Genomic DNA, 22,707 nt, shown 5'->3' with positions numbered 1-22,707 from the left:
ATTGCAGCACGGGGAGAATGTGCAAACTCCACGGAAACAGCGACCCAAGCCAGGAATTGAACCCAGGTCCCTGACACTGTGAGGCAGTAGTGCTAACCACTGTGCCACCATGGCACCCCTCGAGTAATGTATAGGCATCAACACTTAGCAAGGATATATAATGGCTTTAGAATGATTGCAATTGCAAAGTTAACAGGGTTCTACAGTTTAAATGATGAGGGATGATTACATAAGGAAGTGGGGAAAGATTAGAGGAGGGGGATCTTAATCTTGAGAGTGAGGGGTGTTTCTGATGGGCCCAGTGCACCTGCAAAGGGAGGTATCCACACCTTCTTGCCCAACGCCAGCCTACACAGCTGAAACAGCCAGGTTTACCACGTGGCATAGGCCTCCCACTGCCACAGGTAAAATATCAGTGGGGTGGGCTAAGACCCTTGACTGTTCGTTAATTGGCCATTTAAAGGCTCAGTGCCTCTGTGAAATATCAAGCAGGTTGGGGACGGGCGGACAGGCAGCAGGAGAGCCACCCGCTGAATTTTACATGTCCCCCTGACCCCCCAACCTTCAAGCCCACTAGCAGGGGAATGTAAAATACAGCCCTTAAAGTCACAGCTGGGCTATTCAGGAGAGAAGTGAAGAAAAGCACTTAATGAAAAGGGTGGTAGGAGTTTGGAACTCGCTCCCATCAAAATAATAGAGCTGCTATTAACATTTTCTGCTATTTTGCTTTCAGACAGCACTGACCTTTATTCAGCTATTAGCACTTATTCTGGACCAATGTTTTGTTCTTTTATGACTCCCATTCCCAATCTCTTTGCCTTTTATTCCATGACATATTTGTAATTTAATCTCCCCTGCCCTCTAACCCATCCCTGTCTTCCATTTACGCTCCACCTGACCCTCTATCTTTTTCAACAGCATAAAACCTATCACACTTCTTCCTCTCTTCCACTCGGAAAAGTCATATTGGACTTGAAACGTTAATTCTGTTTCTCTCTCCACAGATGCTGCCAGGCCTGCCGAGTTTCTTCAGCACTTCCTGTTGTTATAATAGATCACAGCTTGTTAATTTTAAAGCTGCGATTAATAGATATGCAGTTAAGTTGATTGGATGGAATTAGCTCACAGAACAACGCTAATCTAATTGGACAGGCTGGGGGTGCAGAATGGCCTACTCTTGTTCCTATGTTTATCTATCCCTAGATCAGTCATCTTTATTTCAGCTGGTAGGATGTTCTCTGAACACGCGTTGCAAAGTCTGTTAGAAATTCATTAAAAAGACCTAGGAACTCCAAAGAGATGGTCATCCTTTCCTTTCATTATGAAATTTTCCTCTCCAATTAATGTATTGACTTCATGCTGCATAGAGCTTCCACGGTCTTGTGGTGCAATGATAGCATCCCTACCTCTGGGCCAAAATGCTCTGGGTTCAAATCCCACCTCAGGACTTGAGAGATGCATTCCTAACATGGCTAAACCAGTTGAGTAACAGCCTGTAAATCTGTCCAATTTGCCAGGTGGAAGAAAATAAGAGGGAGAAGAGTTTCCAGCTCAGCCATATTGCAGAGGCAATGGCAAACCACTGCAGTATTTTGCCAAGCATTATCATGGACCAATCCATGGTCACCATAGTACCTGGAGGATGAGGAGAGCTCCCACAGTAGCTCGTAACTTCGCTGTTTTTTACTTGACAAATTATTATTCCTGTCCAGGCTTTGATAACACGTGTTGACTGAGTTCAATTGAGTTCTCGTGAATAGTTCCAGAAATTGTTGATCAGGAGAGGGAATTCTGGCCAATGTTGCCCTTTGGTTAGTCCAGGCAATCCTGTAGCTGACTGTAGCAGTCCTAATGCCACTAGATAGCATTACTGGCTGATTGAAAGAGTCACTGAATATGCACTGAAACATTGGAGGGAATCAACACCATGGTGAACTATGCTGTGTACCTTAAATTGATGACATAATCTTCATGGTTTCCTCTGTTTAGATAGACTCCCTTTGGATAGACCAGTAGAAATGCAAACAAGATCATCAGAATCTCAATAGAATATTTCCCTCTATCAACATAGTCACCGTTAAAGATGTACACCTTTTCTGGTGATGGGAGCCCATTCTGGTCAGGGAAGAAAAATAAATCTACATTAGTAACAGAAAGGCAATCGTCTAACATTAACTATGTGAGTGGTAAGATGGTGCAGTAACAAGTAGGCTATTTCCCCCACAGCCACCTGTTATATATCTATCTCTTATTTTCATTTCCTTTAAATCAACATCAGCCATTTTACATTATCACTCAGTCACCCCACAGTCAACCCACGGAAAGCGACTGGCCCGGATGGGGTACCGGACGTGCACTCAGATCCTGCGCAGATCAGCTGGCTGGAGTATTCGCAGACATCTTCAACCTCTCTTTATAACAACCTGAGGTTCCTATCTGCTTCAAGAAGACAACCATCATCCCGGTACCGAAGAAAAACCAAGCAGCATGCCTTAATGACTATCGGCCGCTGGCTCTGACATCCATCATTATGAAGTGCTTCGAAAGGTTACTCATGGCACGAATCAATTCCAGCCTCCCGGATTGCCTGGATCCACTACAGTTTGCTTACCGCCGCAACAGGTCCACAGCAGACGCCATTTCCCTGGCCCTGCACTCAACCCTAGAACACCTAGATAACAAGGACACCTATGTCAGACTCCTATTTGTTGACTACAGCTCAGCCTTCAACACTATTATTCCCACGAAACTCATCTCCAAACTCTATGGCCTGGGCCTCAGCACCTCCCTCTGCGACTGGATCCTGAACTTCCTAACTCACAGACCACAATCAGTAAGGATAGGCAACAACACCTCCTCCACGATCATCCTCAACACCGGTGCCCCACAAGGCTGTGTTCTCAGCCTCCTACTATACTTCTTATACATCTATGACTGTGCGGCCAAATTCCCCTCCAATTCAATTTTCAAGTTTGCTGACGACACCACCGTAGTGGGTCGGATCTCAAACAATGATAAGATGGAGTACAGGAATGAGATAGAGAATCTGATGAACTGGTGCGGCAACAATAATCTCTCCCTTAATGTCAACAAAACGAAGAAGATTGTCATCAACTTCAGGAAGCGTAAAGGAGAACATGCCCCTGTCTACATCAACGGGAACGAAGTAGAAAGGGTCGAGAGCTTCAGATTTTTAGATGTCCAGATCACCAACAAACTGTCCTGGTCCCCCCATGCTGACACTATAGATAAGAAAGCTCACCAACGCCTCTACTTTCTCAGAAGACTAAGGAAATTTGGCATGTCAGCTACGACTCCCACCAACTTTTACAGATGAACCATAGAAAGCATTCTTTCTGGTTGTATCACAGCTTGATATGGCTCCTACTCTGCCCAAGACCGCAGGAACTACAAAAGGTCATGAATGTAGCCCAATCCATCACGCAAACCAGACTCCCATCCATTGACTCTGTCTACACTTCCCGCTGCCTCGGAAAAGCAGCCAGCATAATTAAGGACCCAACGCCTCCCGGACATTCTCTCTTCCACCTTCTTCCTTCGGGAAAAATATACAAAAGTCTGAGGTCACGTACGAACTGACTCAAAAACAGTGTGCTAAATCATCTGGAACACAAAGAGAGCGTGCATGTTGAAGAGACTGGGACAACTTGAGGGAGTGGATCTTGAATGCAGTGTAAGACATTGAGAGAGTGGATATTGAAGGTACTGGGGCGCATTGAGAGAGTGGATATTGAGGGTGCTGGGACACATTGAGAGAGTGGTTATTGAGGGTGCTGGGGCGCATTGAGAGAGTGGTTATTGAGGGTGCTGGGACACATTGGGATATTGGGTCAGTTGTTTGGTATCATGGGGGATTTTGGAGTGAGGTCTTTGTTCCCAGTACTGGTGCAGTTGGAGCTGTTTGTTGCTCTGATACTTGGCCACAGTTTCTGGGCCTGTGATTTCCAGTCAAAGCCACTCCTGGGCTTCCCTTTGCTTCCTTTCTGAGGGCCAAATTTTGTTTCCAACTGTCCTGTTTAGGACTCGTGTAAGAACTATTATCCCAGCTAGGACTTATGTGAGAGGTGATGTTCCAGTTGGGGCTTGTGCAGCCGAGGAGGCAAAACCCCGGAAGGCATAACCCTGGAATGTGCAACCTTGGAAGGCGTAACCCAGGAAGTTGTAACCCCCAAAGATGTAACCCCGGAAGCTCTGGCCCCAAGGGGTAGAGCTTGGAAGTATTTTGATGAACAGTTTGTAACCCCGAGAGGCGAAACGTCCGGAAGGTTACAGGTAACTTATAAAGAATTACATTCTTATTGCAAGGGAGTTGCTGTATTATTGTTTGATTGTACTGTATTTATATTAGTTTGTTGTTTTATTATTTTATCATTGTGATTTGGTTGTAACTCCCTGGAGATGTAGCCCTGGCAAGGCAAACCCCGGGAAGCCAAACCCCCCAGAAGGCAGAAATCCGGAAGGCGAAGGCCCGGAAGGTTGCAGATAACTCACAATGTTCCATTCTCATTGTAGTAGAGTTGTTTGTTACTGTATTAAGGAGGGTTTACTATTTGTTGATACTGTGTTTATATTAGATTGTTGTTTTATTATTTTATGGTGTAGCCCGGAAGGTGTAGCCTCGGAAAGTGCAACCCTGAGAGCAGAATCCCGGGAGGCGGAACCCCACGAAGGGGAAAATACGGAGGGGGAAGCCCCGGAAGGGTGCAGATAACTCACAACGGACCCCATTCTGATTGAAAGGGAGTTTTTTATTGCTGCCTTAAGGACAGCCTGTTAGTTGTCGGAATTGTGTTTCTATTAGTTTGCTTCTTTCTAGTCATTGAGAATTGTTTGCAACCTCGGAAGGCCGTATTTGCAGATAATCGTCATAGAAACCCTACGGTGCAGAAGGAGGCCATTCGGCCCATCGAGTCTGTACTGACAACAATGCCACCCGGGCCCTATCCCCAAAATCCCACATATTGACCTGGCTAATCCCTCCAACATACACACCCTGGTACACTGAGGGACAATTTAGGATGGCCAATCAACTAACCCGCAAAACTCGCAATGCATGCGCGCTGTTGATATTGTGTTTATATTAGTTTGTTGTTCTTGTATATTTATCATTGTGAAATGATAATGTGTTTTGATTGACATTTGGAAACTATTCTCATTTGGGCTGGGAGTTGTTTTCGACTGTATAAAGGGCGGCATATTTGCTGTTGTTATTGTGCTATGTTGACTCTATATTGTGGGAGGCACGGGAGGAAATTGTGGGTCCCCCAGCCGAGATATTTGAACCATCAAAAGTCATGGGTGAGGTGCCTGAAGATTGGAGAGTGGCAAATGTTGTGCCTTTGTTCAAAAGGGGCTACAGGGAAAAGCCTGGGAACCACAGGCCGGTGAGCCTCACATCTGTGGTGGGTAGGTTGTTGGAAGGTATTTTGAGAGACAGGATCTACAGGCATTTAGAGATGCAAGGACTGATTAGGGACAGTCAGCATGGCTTTGTGAGTGAAAAATCATGTCTCACAAATTTGATTGAGTTTTTTGAAGGGGTAACAAAGAAGGTAGATGGGGCAGTGCAGTTGATATTGTCTACATGGACTTTAACAAGGCCTTTGACAAGATACCACATGGTAGGTTGTTGCATAAGGTTAAATCTCACGGGATCCAGGGTGAGGTATCTAAATGGATACAAAATTGGTTTTTTGACAGAATGTGGAGATGCCGGTGTTGGACTGGGGTAAGCACAGTGGGAGGTCTCAAAGCACCAGGTTGGGGTCCAGCAGCTTTGTTTGGTGGTGCGGGCCACGGGCCTTTGGGGCGCTGCCCCTTCGTCGGGTGGGTGGGAGCTCTGTTCACAGACAGGGCATGTGGGGACGTGGGCTCAGTTTGCAGGGTGATGGTTGGAGTGCGAGTCTTTGCAGGTGGTCGAGTCTTGGGGGTGCGGACGGTGTGGGTGGAGAGAGGGTTGAGCACAGGTTGGGGAGATGCGTGTTGTCTCCAGCCAGGACAGTTGGTGGGATTTTGCTTGCCTGGGCGGGTCGTGGGGGTTGCAGGTGGTGTGGCGTGGTCCTGGGATCCCGGTTGGGGCCGTCCTCATGTGCGGGGCTTGGCTGTCGGTCTCTGCTCGGCGGCTCTGCGTTGTCGTGTGTCGTGGGGGCCGCCTTGGGGGGCGCTTGCCCGAGGATCGGAGGCCGGGTGCCCGTGACCGCTGAAATGACCACTTCGGCGGTTGCGGGCGTTCGGCCTCTGACCTTCGGGTGGGCATCCTCCGGGGCAGCCTTCATGATGCGTGGCGGCGCGGAGTCGCTGGGCGGGGGCTGGTGGTCAGGTTCTGGGCACATGGGGACGGCCTCGGCCAGGATCTTGGGTTCATGTCACGCTGTCTGTGACCCCCGCGACTTGCCTGGGCTTGCGGGGTCTCGCTGGCTGTCCTGGCTGGAGACAGTGCACATCTCTTTGGCCTGTGCTTGGCCCTCTCTCTACTCATGTTGTCTGTGCCTTTGGGACTTGGTTGCCTGTGGGGACTCGCATTCCGGCCATTGTTTTATGGATTGAGTTTGTGTCTTTGTATGCCCTGTTTGTGGGCAGGGCTCCCACTCGCCTGGTGGGGGGGCGGCGCTCCGGGGGCTTGTGGCTTGTGCTGTCGGGTAGGCCTGTTGGACTTTGGCCTGGTGTTTGAGACTTCTTACTGTTCTTGACAGAAGCCAGAGGGTGGTTGTGGAGGGTTGTTTTTCAAACTGGAGGCCTGTGACCAGCGGTGTGCCTCAGGGATAAGTGCTGGCTCCACTGTTATCTGTCATTTATTTAATGATTTGGATGAGAATATAGGAGGCATGGTTAGTAAGTTTGCAGATGACACCAACATTGGTGGCATAGTGGACAATGAAGAAAGTTATGTCCAATTGCAATGGGATCTTGATCAGTTGGGCCAGTGGGCTGACGAATGGCAGATGGAGTTTAATTTAGACAAATGCGAGATGATGCATTTTGGGAGATTGAATCAGGGCAGGACTTACTCAGTTAATGGTCGGGTGTTGGGGAGAGTTGCAGAACAAAGAGATCTAGGGGTACATGTTCACAGCTCCTTGAAAGTGGAGTCACAGGTGGACAGAGTGATGAAGAAGGCATTCGGCATGCTTGGTTTCATCGGTCAGAGCCATTGAATACAGGAGTTGGGACGTCTTGTTGAAGTTGTACAAGACATTGGTAAGGCCACACTTGGAATACTGTGTGCCATTCTGGTCAGCCTATTATAGAAAGGACATTATTAACCTAGAAAGAGTGCATAAAAGATTTACGAGGATGCTATCGGGACTTGATGGTTTGGGTTATAAGGAGAGGCTGGATAGATTGGGACTTTTTTGTCTGGAGTGTAGGAGGCTGAGGGGTGAACTTAGAGGTCTATAAAATAAAGAGGGGCACAGATCAGCGAGATAGTCAATATCTTTTCCAAAAGGTAGGGGAATCTGAACTAGAAGGCATAGGTTTAAGGTGAGAGGGGAGAGATACAAAAGTGTCCAGAGGGGCAATTTTTTCACACAGAGGGTGGTGAGTGTCTGGAACAAGCTGCCAGAGGTAGTAGTAGAGGCGGGTACAATTTTGTCTTTTAAAAAGCATTTAGATAGTTGCGTGGATAAGATGGGTATAGAAGGATATGGGCCAAATGCGGGCAATTGGGATTAGCTTAGGGGTTTAAAAAAAAAAGGACGGCATGGACAAGTTGGGCCGAAGGGCCTGTTTCCATGCTGTAAACCGCTATGACGCTATTATGGACCAATCTAGAGCTGATGTAAATATTCTTGAGGTTGTTAAAGGAAGGTTTGGGGCCATTAAAAACGGATACAGGTGTAATATTTTTCCAAAGCACAATATTCTATGCAAAAACATTATGGCAATTGGTTTTCAAAAATATGTAGGCATACCTTATAGAATATTAAAAATAAGTCATCCAATTTTCCATGCAAGTCACCTATAAATTCCGTGGAGAAAGTAACACAATTATTTTGTTAATCACAATTGGTTCAACAGAAATTAGTATAATCAAAGGTTGTATAGTAAGAAAGAAAAGCTGCAAATACTGGAAATCAAAAATAAGGATAGAAATAGCTGCCAGATGTATTCCAGTCAGCTTCTCTGAAGAGAATAGACAGGTTTAGTATGTTTTAGGTATGTGATTAGGAATTCTGATGGTGTTTAATGCATAAATTGCCATCACATGTCTTTTTACAGAGGAGCTGGTCCTGGAAATGTTGAATATGGACCAATCGCAGGCCAGAAATATATTCCTGAAGCCAAAATGGAACCTGCTTCTCCTGCCCACACAACAAATAGCTGCTACAAATATGTTTTAGACCCTTAAGGTACAAATGGGTGTAACAAGCACAGCACACGGTGTGCTAAACCACTGTCGTGCCTTCGGCACGGTTGAGCTGTATATATTGTTGCCATTACTGTTCGTATATGAGACACTCCCTGACACCTTTAATTCGGCTGCACCTTTAACTGGAGGCTCCGCCCTCAGGGTATAAAGGCTGCAGCCCTCCCCCTCCGGCCTCAGTCGGGAGATCCTCATGCCCAGTATTGTTCTGTTTATTGTCTGTTCCACATCGTTCCTTTTTAGCGAATAAAAGCCTTCTGTTCCTGGCAACATCAGCCTTGTCTATTTATCAGACGCGCCTCACATGGTTTGCTCATTTGTATCTGAAAATGTCAATTGGGATGCCACGACCATGGTAAGACATCAAGTTGCAGATGTATCCTCATCCTTTCCATAACAGTGGGTCATGCTGATTGCCAATTTACAGAGGAACCTGAAAATTGTATGGGGTGGTCTGCATCACCAGCTCCACCAAGCTAGACCCTCAACCACCACCTGTCACATGGCCAAATAGCCATTAGTATCTTCAAAAGATTGTCATAGCAAGCTCCCTGGTTATGTGGGACCATTTTGCACATCTTCTGACAGTCACCAACCACCAGACTCAAAGGCGTTCAATGGAAAGATAAACTGGAAACAACGTTACCAGTCCGATATCGTCCACTTTACATATGCGGCTAAATTTAAAATTAACCTCAAAGTGATTGAAATATTGCCCACTTGCTCTGCTACTGAGGACCATGGGTAATATCAGAATTAGTACAAACAAAGGCGAAGAACATTAAGAGACCGCAACCCAACTTGGCCTACTGTGGGAGGGTGGAGTCTAGACAGGAATCAGGGCCTTGAACGCCACGAATGAGTAATTTCTTTTAAATGACTTGCGCATGGGCCGGATACTGTTTCCTTTTACCTACTCCCTGATCTGGCCATTTGAGTGCCAATAGCCATTGGGTTGCGTTTCATGGCCACATTCCCGCTCACAGTAGCAGTAGCTGCAGGTGAAGGGCCACATCCTGCCAAAATGCTGGACGGCAGCGGCCGGCCCCCGGGGGGGGGGGGGCGGGTATTGAAGGGAAATGAAGGGTCAGGGAACAGGATAAACTGGTTTCTCTTGGAAGGTGCGACACAGACCCAATTTGCTGAATGACTTTGTTCCGTGTTATATGATTCCCTAAATTGAATCTGATCTAAACTAACCACATCAGGGTGAAATACAACTGCGATAAAATCAAGTAACATTTACAAATGCATCAATCTTGTGCTTGTGATTTGTAATGTCGTACAAAGCTCTCAAAAATGCTCAAGCCTTGTATAGCACTCGACCGGAATTACCGTTCTAAATATATCTCTGATTTGGAAAATAATTAACAGAGAGGTCATACAGATTCCGTAATCCTTTTCATTTCTGAGAAACAGTAGAGTGGAAATGGAATCACTTCTTACCACAAATTGTAATCTCTTTACCATAACAGGTAGAAACGTGGTTGATATTTGGCAAATGCTCCAGATGTTTCTTGGTTTCGTTCAGAAGCTGCAACACATAGTGAGCATGGAGCTGCTACTGAGAGAAATGGAGTGAGTGGGAGAAATTGCAGCAACATCCTTGTTAACATATCCATGGCAATAGATAAATACACTTAAAGGTTCAGAAGCCTTCCTTAAATTGTTTTTAATTTGTAAAAATATGTAAAAACTCCAAATCACTCCTTGATGCATTTTATAGAATTCATATGGAACTGGTCTGAAACATTCTGTCCTCATTTCCTTTACTCATTTATTTATAATAAGCTCGTTACTTGTGGACGGCACAGTGGTTAGCACTGCTGCCTCACAGCGCCAGGGACCCGGGTTTGATTTCCGGCTTGGGTCACTGTCTGTATGGAGTCTGCACGTTCTCCCCATGTCTGTGCGAGTTTCCTCCGGGTGCTCCGGTTTCCACCCACAGTCCGAAAGACGTGCTGGTTAGTTGCACTGGCCATGCTAAATTCTCCCTCACTGTACCCGAACAGGCGCCGAAGTGTGGCGACTAGGAGATTTTCACAGTAACTTCATTGCAGTGTTAATGTAAGCCTACTTGTGACAAATGAATGAATAAACTTTACTATTTTCCATTTGCATCTAATCTTAATCGGCCAAGAATGAAATTACTTAAAATTTATTGAAATTAATATTAAAGAGAAAACTAATAATGGTCTGTGTTTACAAATGTTTACCTTTTAACATATCGCAATGAGGTCAGAAATTGGAAGGCCTTTGTTGTGGCAGAGTTATATTGGACATGAGTGTGGGGTGCAAAAATGAGGCAAGAATGTTGTAACCTTATCTTGCAGTTTCCAATTAACAGATTCTGAGCCAGTAGCGCATCCTCGAAATTTAGAATCGTAGAATCTCTACAGTGCAGAAGAGGCCATTCAGCCCATCAAGTCTGCACCAACTTTCTGTCAGAGTATCTTATCCAGGCCCTCTCTCCATAACCCCATTTACCCTGGTTAATCCCATCTAACCTATAAATCTAGTCACTAAGGGGAAATTTATGGCATGGCCAATCCACCTAACCTGCACATCTTTGGAAACCGGAGTATCTGGAGGAAACCCACGCAGACACGGGGAGAAAGTGCAAACTCCACACAGACAGTGACCCAGGGCCGGAATCGAACCCGGGTCCCTGGAGCTGTGAGGCAGCAGTGCTAACCACTGTGCCACCGTGCCTCCCTTTAATTCTTTCTGGATGCTTAATGCCACTGTTGGATGTTTCTTTCCCACAAAATTAATTTGGTGGTTGTATTGGGCTGGAACTTTCCAGACCCTGCTGTGGCAGGACTTGCCGCGGGGGGTGCAGTGGACCAGCCAAATTTCATTTGATGCCAGTGGCGGCAGGAACAGAAAATCCTACCCTTAGTCTTGTATCTCAAGCAGGAAGAACAATTTGTTCTACTGTGGGCAATGTTCTGATTTATTCTGGACCGACACATACATGCAGGTTTTTCACATTTCAATATGCCCACGTCAACCATCTGCTGTGGCTAACTCCTCTCTACAACGTCTTACCAATTCCAGAGGGTTTTTTTTTATTTTGGCCATCCCATCGTGATTATTTCTTTGAGGATCCTAAACATCTCATCCTGTTCTGTCTCAGTTCTGATGAACATTTCCTTCTGCTCAGACACTGGGATATCTTTTTAGAACTGAGCTTTTGTTGTAAAGGATGACTTCTGACTTGCATTTAACTTCTTCAGTTTTTTCAATGGCTTTTTATAGCACTTTCCCTTTCAGCTCTGGTCTAAAATGAGCAATATCAGATTGTTTGCCCATCATAGGAACAGGAGCAGACTATTCAGCCCATCGAGCCTGCTCCACCATTTAATACTAGCCTGACTGATCAGACATTTCAATGTCTTTTACACACTATCCCCATAACCCTTTATGTTATTGCTAATAAACATACTCAATGACTGAGCTTCCACAGCCCCTCCGGGGAAGAGAATTTCAAAGATTCACAACCCTCTGTGTGAAGAACTTTCTCCTCATCTCGATCCTAAGTGGATTCCCCTTCTTTTGAAATGGTGTCCCCTGGTTCAAAACTCCCCAACCAAGGGAAATATTTCACCTGCATCTATCCTGACTATTCCTTTTAGTATTTGTAAGTTTCAATAGGATCACCTCTCATTATTCGAGACTCTAGAGAATGAAGGCCTAGTTTGTCCAATCTTTCTTCATAAGATAGCCCTGCCATCCCCAGAACAAGTCTGGTGAACCTTCAGTTCACTCCCTCTATGACAATAATATCCTTTGAGATAAGGGGACCAAAACTGCACACAGTACTCCAGGTACGGTGTAACCAAGCTTCTATACAATTGATTCAAGGCTTCACTACTCCTGTACTCAAATCCTCTTGTGATAAAGGCTAACATTCCATTAGCCTTCCTAACAGCTTGCTGCATCTCCAAGTTAGCCTTCAGTGACTTATGGACAAGGACACCCAGGTCCCTTTGTACAGCCACACTTTCTAATTTCTTACCATAGGAAATACTCTGCACATCTGCTCCTTCTGTCAAAGTGTATTACCTCACATTTTTCCACATTATATTCTATCTGCTATGTCATCTGATGTTCTTTTCAGTGATATTAGGCTTTGTAGTACCTCGGAGGAAAAAAATGACATTTTTTCTCTGAATACCTACTTGTTCGTCTTTAAAGGCCTCCAGTAAGGTAGTTACATCTGCAGGAGTAAGAGGAAAACAGAGCTGGGGTCCAGGGTAAGAGACTGAAACCTCAATGCTCGGGTAGACACAGTGACTATCCTCCTCTACATCCTTACATGACTCATCTGATGGAGTGAAAATGTGGGAAATATGATCATCTGTGGGGGGAATGGAAATTGTTAATGTTTCCTAACCACAATCCAAGTGTAATGTGTGCAATTCTGATGTTGCCACATCAGCAGAGCTACAGTTTGACTTTCAGAACAGATATACATTACAAAGCTCAGGTTTATCTTATGACTGTAGATAAAAAAACATATTTCTGAATTAAGGTGCTTTTTTAAACCTAAAGTATATTTACAGCGTATTATGTCAATTCTCTGGGATAGTATTTAATAATTTTAAGGTATTTTTTAGTCTTTGCTACTAAAAGCTACAATTTAATTGTTGCCAAGACTTAAGTTCTTGGAACAACCCAATAAAAAATATTCAGCCAAAACACGGCCTTATTGGCTCTTGGTTTGTTTATAACCTTTAGTTTTGGATTCACCCAAAAGTGGAAACATTTTCTCCACATCTGCTCTGCCCATCCCGTTCATAATTTTATAGTAAGAAGTCTCACAACACCAGGTTAAAGTCCAACAGGTTTGTCTGGCAGCACAAGCTTTCGGAGCGCTGCTCCTTCTTCAGGTGAGTGGGAGATGTGTTCACAAACAGGGCATATACAGACACAAACTCAACTTACAAGATAATGGTTGGAATGCAAGTCTTTACAGGTAATCAAGTCTTAACAGTACAGACAATGTGAGTAGAGAGAGGGTTAAGCACAGGTTAAAGAGATGTGTATTGTCTCCAGACAGGACAGTTAGTGAGACTTTGCAGACGTGTTCTCTTCCTGTCGGGGAACTCTTCAGCAGTCACGGGCATTCAGCCTCTGATCTTCGGGTAAGCGTTCTTCATGGGGGCCTTCACGACACATGACAACGCAGAATCGCTGAGCAGAGACTGATAGCCAAGTTCCGCACACATGAGGACAGCCGCAACCGGGATCTTGGGTTCATGTCACACTATCTGTAACCCCCACGACTTGCCTGGGCTTGCGAAATCTCACTAACTGTCCTGTCTGGAGACAATACACATCTCTTTAACCTGTGCTTGGCCCTCCACTCACATTGTCTGTACCTTTAAGACTTGATTACCTGTAAAGACTCGCATTCCAACCATTATCTTGTAAATTGAGTTTGTGTCTATATATGCCCTGTTTGTGAACACAGCTCCTCACTCACCTGAAGAAGGAGCAGCGCTCCGAAAGCTTGTGCTACCAAATAAACCTGTTGGACTTTAACCTGATGTTGTGAGACTTCTTACTGTGTGATGCGCTATCAATTAGGCAAAAGACCACTTGTGTGCCAATACAACTGTAGGCTTTTATTCATTACAGAACCTGGAGCACATCCCAACAGATAACTGACCCGAACTGAACAAGGGGGAGGAAACAGCCACCTTTATACTAGGTGACAAGGGGAGGAGCCGAGCCGGCAGGGGATGTGTCCAGGCATAACAAACACACAACGGTGGTCCAGGCAGGACAAAGGCACAACTGAAGTCTACCACACTGTGCTTAACCCAGTCCAATGCCGGCATTTCCACATCATAATTTAATAAACATCTAGTAGGTGTCGCAATGGAGAAAAAATACCAGGGAATTATACACAGAAATATTGGACTTTAAAAAGATCTGCGTTTTATTTTAAAATGGACACAAACTCCCAAGGGTGGCTGAGATGTACAGTTAGCCACGGACAGGAATGGCTACAGGGTGTTTCTCTAAAGGACAATGGAACTCCTCCCAGTTTCCAGACAAGGTACTTCAAAAAAGCATCTACAGACTGGTTATCATCCTCGGTGAAGAAAAAGGGACAGAGCGACTATCTCATCTCAAAGACCCTGGGTCTTAGAGATGAGATAGGTTGCTTAGAGGAGACCAGTGTATCCCGGTTTCCTGTTGAAATATACAAAGAAGGGAGTTAAAAGCCTGCTGTTACCAGCCGGCTGGTGTCTATCAGTCTGTGTCTGTCTGTGTGCTGTGAGGAAAAGCAGCTGGAAGTTTTCCACACTGAAGGCGTGAGATACAGTAACTGAAGCAGTGCCCCTGCAAAAACTAGCCATCTTTCACAGCAATATCCAAAATGAACAGAAATATCTCTACCAAACCACAGAACACCTGAATCAAAGAATCAACTATTTGGCAACAGAAGTCAACTATACTGGAATCAATCTGTAACGGTCGCAACTTTTACTCCTTGCAATTGAAGGACTGTTCTGTATAACCTTTTATTTCTATTTACTTACTATTGGACTCAATTCTTTTATTCTGTATGAACATAGATGTATGTGTTTTGCCATTTCTCCTTACCTTTTTAGTAGTTAATAAACTGACTCTACCCTAACTCAGGAAAGCTTGGTCAATTTGGCTCCTTTTGAAACATAACTATTGGCTCAGGAAAAGGTAACGAAGGGACAGGGAACCTTGTTAGATTGATCCTTGTTGCTATCAACACAGGGTAGGTTGAATAAAGTCCAGGAGCCATTTATCCCTCCTCACCTGGGTTTGTAACCATTTGGGGATATCCCTGTCGGATGGTGACAAATCGAGGGGAGGACTCGCCTGGATCAATAACTTTGAGGCAATCTCACCTGGGGCTGGTCATAACACAGGTCACCTCTACATCTTCCCTTTCCAAAGAAAAATCCCCAGCCTGCTCAGTCTTTCCCAATAGTTAGAATCATTGAAACCTGACAGTGCAGAGGAGGCCATTCGGCCCATCAAGTCTGCACCGACAACAATCCCACCCAGGCCCTATCCCCACAATTTACCCTGCATTTACCCTGCTAATCCACACATCCCGGGACACTATGGGAAATTTAGCATGGCCAATCAACCTAACCCACACATCTTTCGACTGTGGGAGAAAATCAGAACACCCGGAGGAAACCCACGCAGACAGGGGAAGAACGTACAAGCTCCACACAGTGACCCAAGCCGGGAATCGAACCCAGATCCCTGGAGCTGTGAGGCAGCAGTGCTAACCACTGTGCCACCATGTATTATCTCAGTTCTGGAACTACTCTTGCAAATTTCATTGTGGACTTTCTCCAGTGGTTCTTTGTCCTTCTTATAGTTTGTAGACCAAAACTATGTACAATACTCTGAGTGTGACCTGGCCAGGGTCCTGTACAAGTTTAACATAACTTCACTATTTTTGAATTACATACCCCCTAGAAAGAAGTCCCAGTGCTTTGATGGTATTTTTGATTGCTTTGTTGACCTGCAGTGCTGCTTTTGTTTGTTCACTTGTTTTCCTCAATCCCTTTACTCTTCTTCTCCATTTGGTTTCTTCTTTTCTAAGTTTTAGCGGAAGTTTCTATTTTTCCAAGCAAAATGCACCACCTCACACTCTGTCTATGTTAAACATTTGCCATTTACCTGTCCAGTCTGCAAGTTATCCAATGTTCCCTTGTATTACACTGCATTCTTCTTCAGTGTTAGTTCTATCCCCCCAATTAGTTGACATTTGCAAATTTTGGTATTGAATTACACGTTCCCAAGTCCAAATAATTATTGTAAGTTATGAATAACAGTGGAACCAGTCCTGATCCTTGGAGAACTGCCAGCCTCCTCCAATCTGGATATGTATTCTTTACCCCTACTTTATTCTGTTTTTTCCATTTCCTTTCCAGCTACTTTTCCCTGACTCCACAAGTCTTAACTTTTGTCATGAAGTTAAATAGATGAAATAAGCAACTGGATATTATATCCTGAGTACTGAAGCAGAAAATATATTTGCTTTTACAAATGTGTACTTGAAGTCACTTTTACTAAAGATCCCAGTTGTCATGGTTCCTGTTGCAGGAAGACATTTGGAGGGAAAAATTGATCTTAGAATCATAGAATCCCTACAGTGCAGAAGGAGGCCATTCAGCCCATCGAACCTGCACCAACAACAATCCCACCCAGGCCCTATACCCTTAACCCCACAAAGTTACCCTACTAATCACCCTGACACTAAGGGAAAATTTAGCATGGCCAATCCACCCAACCGGCACATCTTTGGAGTTATCTTTGCACATCTTAACCAGCAGCAACTTTAAGCAACTTACATTCACTGCCAGAAGCTGGAGTAAAGTGATCCATCAAATAACTGAAGAAATTGTGGAGCTGTAAAACAGAAATAAACATCATCGCTACTGGAAACGGGAGAAATGATTGAGAATAGTAGCAGCAGTTTAGTTTTAGTTTAGTTTTTTACTAGTGTCACAAGTAGGCTTACATTAATACTGCAATGAAGTTACTGTGAAAATCCCCTGCTCGCCACACTCCGGCGCCTGTTCACGTACACTGAGGGAGAATTTAGCATGGCCATTGCACCTAACCAGCACATCTTTCAGACTGTAGGAGGAAACCGGATCACCCGGAGGAAACCCACGCAGACACGGGGAGAACATGCAGACTTCGCACAGACAGTGACCCAAGCCAGGAATCAAACCCAGGTCCTTGGCACTGTGAGGCAGCAATGCTGTTACAAAGGAAGCACTGATCATGTCTGGCCTAATGAACACAAGTGAGCATCATTTAAAAACAGCAAAGCCTCATCCAATTGACTATTTCCACATGCAACTGTCCAGTTGAAAGGAAAATTGCATTTGAGCCTGAACTTGCTCTCACCTGAAGCTGACACAATTGCGCTTCCAGAAGGGAATGTTGGATAGCAAACAGGGACACAATCCCCCAGCAAACGTATGGCCATTTGATGAGTTCAAGTATTTCAGCACAAACTGAGGATCAAAATCTGATCGATTTTGCTCAGCTCTTCACTGAGCTTTTTAAATTAACAGTTAGGGGAATCTGGGTCCTTGCTTTTAAATGTAAGGCGTACCCGGGTAAAATTATATCTTATATTAGTGCTATCATCAGCACCAGTTGTGTCTCAGTAGTACTTTTGCCTTTGTTTCAAATGCCACTCTGTCATTCCAACCCTAGTAGTATAATCTTCCACTCCTTTCTGCCAAGCTTCCCATTCAATATATCATCAATGATTCCTTGTGGTAGCAATTTAATTATTCTGACCATAGTAAAGAAGTTTCCCTTGAATTCCTGACTGGATTTATTAGTGTCAGAATTAATTCTTTGAATCAGCTTTCTGACCCCGGCCAGGATTTTTTCACCTCATGGTGACCTCATCAAATGGCTGTACATGTGGCGTGGCAGGAATTCTGTGGAAGTCCATTGTGTGTTTGTCTTTCCGTTCCTGCCTTCCAATCAGTTGGGACCAGCTCAAATTGATTGGAAGAGCTAGTATAAGATTAATGGACCAAATGGTCTCCTTCTACACCAATGATTCTATCATTTAATTATTGAGTGGAGATCATCACAGCGCAGCCTTGTGACTGAAATTTATTTCCCTTTTACAACCTTGGTCAGAAACGTTTATCTTGTATGAACCCGATAGAATGTTTTGATTAACTTGTGGCTTTGGCTAAAGGCTTTCAGAGGTGAGAATAGTCCCTTCCCAGGATATATAGTGCAACATCATTCAAGTCACCGTACGGTACGGTAGCACAGTGGTTAGCACTGCTGCTTCGCAGCGCCAGGACCCGGCTTCGATTCCCGGCTTGGGTCACTGTCTGTGTGGAGTTTGCACGTTCTCCCCGTGTCTGCGTGGGTTTCCTCCGGGTGCTCCAGTTTCCTTCCACATTCTGAAAGACGTGCAGGTTAGGTACATTGACCCGAACAGGTGCCGGGCTGTGGCGACTAGGGGAATTTTACAGTGACTTCATTGCAGTATTAATGTAAGCCTTACTTGTGACTAATAAATAAGCTTTACTTTAAGTCTGTTCATCCTTACCTTGATCTGATCCTGCTCTCCTGCATATTCAATAGATTGAAAAATAGTCCACGTGCACCGTCTGCGAACTTCTAAGCGGGCAGCGTATTGACGGTACCACCTCTGAATGAGAATGGCAGCCTTAATGGCTGTGAGGAGAAATGCACACAAATATAAAGCATTGGATGGAAGGTGGGTTTTGCCCTGCCTGGTAGGCTTCCACCCAACTCCTCTTACTAAACATACAGATATACATATGAGCGTATGAATTAGGAGTAGGCCATGTCTTAGAATCCCTACAGTACAGAAGGAGGCCATTTGGCCCATCAAGTCTGCACCGACCACAATCCCATTTGGCCCCTCACAGCTGTTCTGCCATTTGATAAGATCATGGCTGACCTGATTGTGGCCTCAATTCGACTTTGCTGCCTACCCCCACACCCTTCACCTCTCTTGTCAATCAGAAATCTAACTCATCCTTAAAAATATTCAATGACCCAGCCTCCATTGCTCTCTGGTCAAGGAAATTCTACAGATTAACGGCTCTTTGAGAGAAACATTCCTCTCCTGTGGGAGGCCCCTTATGTATAAACTCTATCTTCCAGTTCTAGTCTTGCTCATGAGGGGAAATATCCTCTCAGCAGCTATCCTGTCAAGTCCCCGTATATATTTCAATAAGATCACCTCCCATTCTTTGAAATGCCAATGGTTGCGGCTGTAAACTTTTCAACCTTTTCTCGTAAGATAACCCCTTTATCCCAGGAATCAGGTGAGTGAGCCTTCCCTGAAATGCTTCTAAAGCAATTATATCCTTGCTTATTTATCATGCGGGATGACTTCTCAGCAGGATTCCCATCAGCAAAAGGATGGAAGAGTCCAGAAGAGGGAAAAAGTATTTACCCTCGTCATGGACACAGTCCACCCACAGGCCCAAGAAATGGTGCAAATGACACCAAAAAGATGAGTGAGTAAAACACTCAGAATCTTCCAGTGGAAGGTCATTTGCATAATTAATCACTTAATGCCAGGTGCAAGCAGATGGGTCCAGGTGAAGCATCAGAAATGGAAAAAGGAAATTTTGTTTGAATCAAACTTAAAGAAATAGAAACCATTGAAGGGATCTGTTACAGAATGGTACATGTGCTGTGCCTGAGGACAGCTCCATAGCCCACTGTGCGCTGATGCTTCATCCTGAGCCAATCTCCTGTGGTGGTTTTCCGTTGCCTCCTACTCTCAGGGGCAGGGTGAGGAGGCAAGTCCCAAGTTTACCTCAGCTGGAACAGGAATTGAGCCCCTGTTGTTGGGGTTATTCAGAGCTACATCTAGCCAACAGAGTTAACTGGCCCCCTCTAGCAAAGCTTCAAAAAGGCATTAATTTGCAGTCACCCCCTACAGGTTGTTTGCAATTGCACTGTAACTCATCCCGTTAAATTTCTGCAATATAGAATATAAGTATTTGTGTTACATTTCTCATTTTCAAATTTCATTTCGACTATGAACCAAGTATGCCCCAGTTACTCAATGCAAGATGTATTATGGCCCATCATCTTGTTTGCCTGAAACATATTGGCTGGAATTTTCTGGCCGTTCACGCAAGCGGGATTCTCTGGTTCTGCTGGTGGTGTACCACTTGCCGGGGATTTCCCAGTGGCATGGGATGGAGTCAGTGGGCATTCTCATTGCCAGCGGTGGGACCAGAGGATCCCGCCACCATCGAACAGTGGGCTGTCTCCCATTCCATCAAGAAGGATGCTGAGGGGAGACCAGAGAACCTCACCCATTGTTACAGAATGATATCATGTGTGCAATCCGACATTAGCTGTTTTCCGACTGAGCAGGGTCTGCATTGACCAGTGCACATGCACAGGTGGCCATTTTGCACTTCCAGGAGACACAGAGTAGTAAATATCGTCTTGCTAGTGACATTCACATGCCATTAATTAATTCACAGGGCTTTTATTCTCTAGCTGCCTGTTCCACCATAATGTGGAAGTGCTTCAAATGGGTGACATAAATTATTTAAAATGGTACTGAGGATTCAGTCTGAGGATTCAGGGTAGACCATTTAGGACGGAGGTGAGGAGACATTTCTTCACCCAAAGAGTGGTGAATTCATTACCACAGGAAGTAGTTGATGCCAAAATGTATTCAAGAGACGGCTAGATATAGCACTTGGGGCGAATGGGACCAAAGGCTATGGGGAAAAGGCAGGATTAGGCTATTGAGTTGGATGATTAACCATGATCGTAATGAATGGTGGAGCAGGCTCAAAGAGGCAAATGGCCTCCTCCTGCTCCTATCTCCTATCGTCTATGTCTGTGTCTATGTACTCCCCTTAAATAGCACATTTCCAGACGTTTCTCAAAGCTCCATTTGAAACATAATTGTATAGCAATTTGAACCTTCATTAGACAGGAGCATGAATCAGAGACACTGCTATAAACCTCTAGCATCAATTCTGGTTCTGCAAACTAGCAGTGTTATGTGCATTTTTGCTCAATTTACCCCATTGTTTAAACAATTACCACAGATAAGTGAAACCAATATAAATCTAATTTCAATGTAAACAGGCCAAAAGAGTCAATGACATTCTTTTTTCTTACCTGTTCCAGCTGTGCAGTGATGTTCTAAAATACATAAAACAAACATAAAACTGAATTAATTCATATTCTTCATTCAAAATGAGCTTTCTTTTTGTAAAATAATGGTAATGGGCATTTAGTTCAATATTCTCTTCACTGTTTTGAACAATCCATATATACAAAATATATATATAAAATAATGATGGGCATAGATCAGCTAGATAGTCAACATCTTTTTCCAAAGGTAGGGGAGTCTAAAACTAAAGGGCATAGGTTTAAGGTGAGAGGGGAGAGATACAAAAGGGTCCAGAGGGGCAATTTTTTCACTCAGAGAGTGGTGGGTGCCTGGAACGATTTGCCAGAGGCAGTAGTAGAGGTTGTACAATTTTGTCTTTTAAAAAGCATTTAGACAGTTACACAGGAGAGATGGGTATAGAGGAAAATGGGCCAAACGCAGGCAATTGGGACTAGCTTAGTGATAAAAACTGGGCGGCATGGACAATTTGGAATCGGGGCAGGCAAGGCTTGCAGAACGGCATTCTCCATTGGCCTCGGGTGGGATCTTACGAGCCTCGGGCAGGCGAGACGGAAAAATTCTGACACATGACTCTATAATCCATGAATACAGAAGATCATCATTAAGAGGCTCCAAACCAATTCAGTTACAAAGAAATTCACACAGTTAGGGATCTATTTGTCTGGTAAGGAATAGGTTCTGTCCTCCTCAGAGGACACACTCCACTTACTAAGCCTAGAAGAGCTAGATTGGCAATGGCCAAAGTTTAGGCCTTTCTTCCTTTGTCCATAACTTGAGTAAAGTGACTGATGAATTCTGTGATCTGTATTTTTTCTGTATTTGTTGATCTATATTTCTATTCCTGTGTACTAATGCAGTGATGGTATTCTTTTCCTTTTGGTAACTTGGGCAGTGTTATGATCTGGCAGATGGTAATTGCCATGCTAACCAAACTCCAAAGGGAAACTTGGCAAGCTATCACAACGGCTTTCAATGTGTATTTTAGCAGAAGATACCTGGGCTGAAATCAGGAATCACAAATTACAGTAAGCCTTAGTTTTAAATGTGTCAGATATATTGTCTAAATGAGGATTCCTAAAGCTGTTATCATGTTACAAGTGAGTAAGCAGTACTCAGTCTTACCTTTCACTGTCCTCTTCACTGAATTAGTATTAACTCTAGAACTACCACATCCCATGATCTCGTAGTCTTCCAAAAACTCTTTCTTTTGCGCCACCCTATCCTTCAAAAGCTGTGAGAAGAAAGTTGTTTATTTATTGAAGGTTAAATCACATATATAGACTACTGGGCAGTGAAATAGATTAATAGATCCAGTAAAACCTTGGCAAAAATTGGCTCAGAAAGAGTGAACACAATGTTTAATGGACAGGGGCAGCACAGTGGCACAGTGATGAACATTGCTGCCTCACAGTGCCAGGGATGCAGGTTCAATTCCAGCCTCGGGTCACTGCCTGTGTGGAGTTTGCACATTCTCCCCGTGTCTGTGTGGGTTTCCTCTGGTTTCCTCCTACAGTAGTCATGATGTGGAGATGCCGGCGTTGGACTGGGGTAAACACAGTAAGAAGTCTCACAACACCAGGCTAAAGTCCAACAGATTTATTTGGTAGCA

General features: G+C 44.4%; 1 protein-coding gene across 1 annotated transcript in view; it reads right to left on the bottom strand.

The window, feature by feature from the left end:
- The window catches only part of LOC144495817 (serine/threonine-protein phosphatase with EF-hands 2-like), a 43,180-nt gene extending 20,905 nt beyond the window's left edge, over nt 1-22,275 (bottom strand). Inside the window, exons 1-7 of the mRNA XM_078216386.1 lie at nt 22,221-22,275; nt 18,501-18,628; nt 16,756-16,813; nt 12,574-12,752; nt 9,836-9,950; nt 7,935-7,981; nt 1,949-2,115 (exon numbers count right to left, since the gene is read on the bottom strand). Coding sequence (XP_078072512.1) covers nt 1,949-2,115; nt 7,935-7,981; nt 9,836-9,950; nt 12,574-12,752; nt 16,756-16,813; nt 18,501-18,628; nt 22,221-22,275 — 749 coding nt within the window. The remainder of the gene's footprint in view (nt 1-1,948; nt 2,116-7,934; nt 7,982-9,835; nt 9,951-12,573; nt 12,753-16,755; nt 16,814-18,500; nt 18,629-22,220) is intronic.
- Between the last annotated feature and the right edge of the window lie 432 nt (nt 22,276-22,707).

The sequence above is a fragment of the Mustelus asterias genome, chromosome 1 (assembly GCF_964213995.1).
Source record: "Mustelus asterias chromosome 1, sMusAst1.hap1.1, whole genome shotgun sequence".
Classification (NCBI taxonomy): Eukaryota; Metazoa; Chordata; class Chondrichthyes; order Carcharhiniformes; family Triakidae; genus Mustelus; species Mustelus asterias.
The sequence above is the reverse complement of the archived record's forward strand: the minus strand, read 5'-3'. Positions and strand labels throughout refer to the sequence as shown.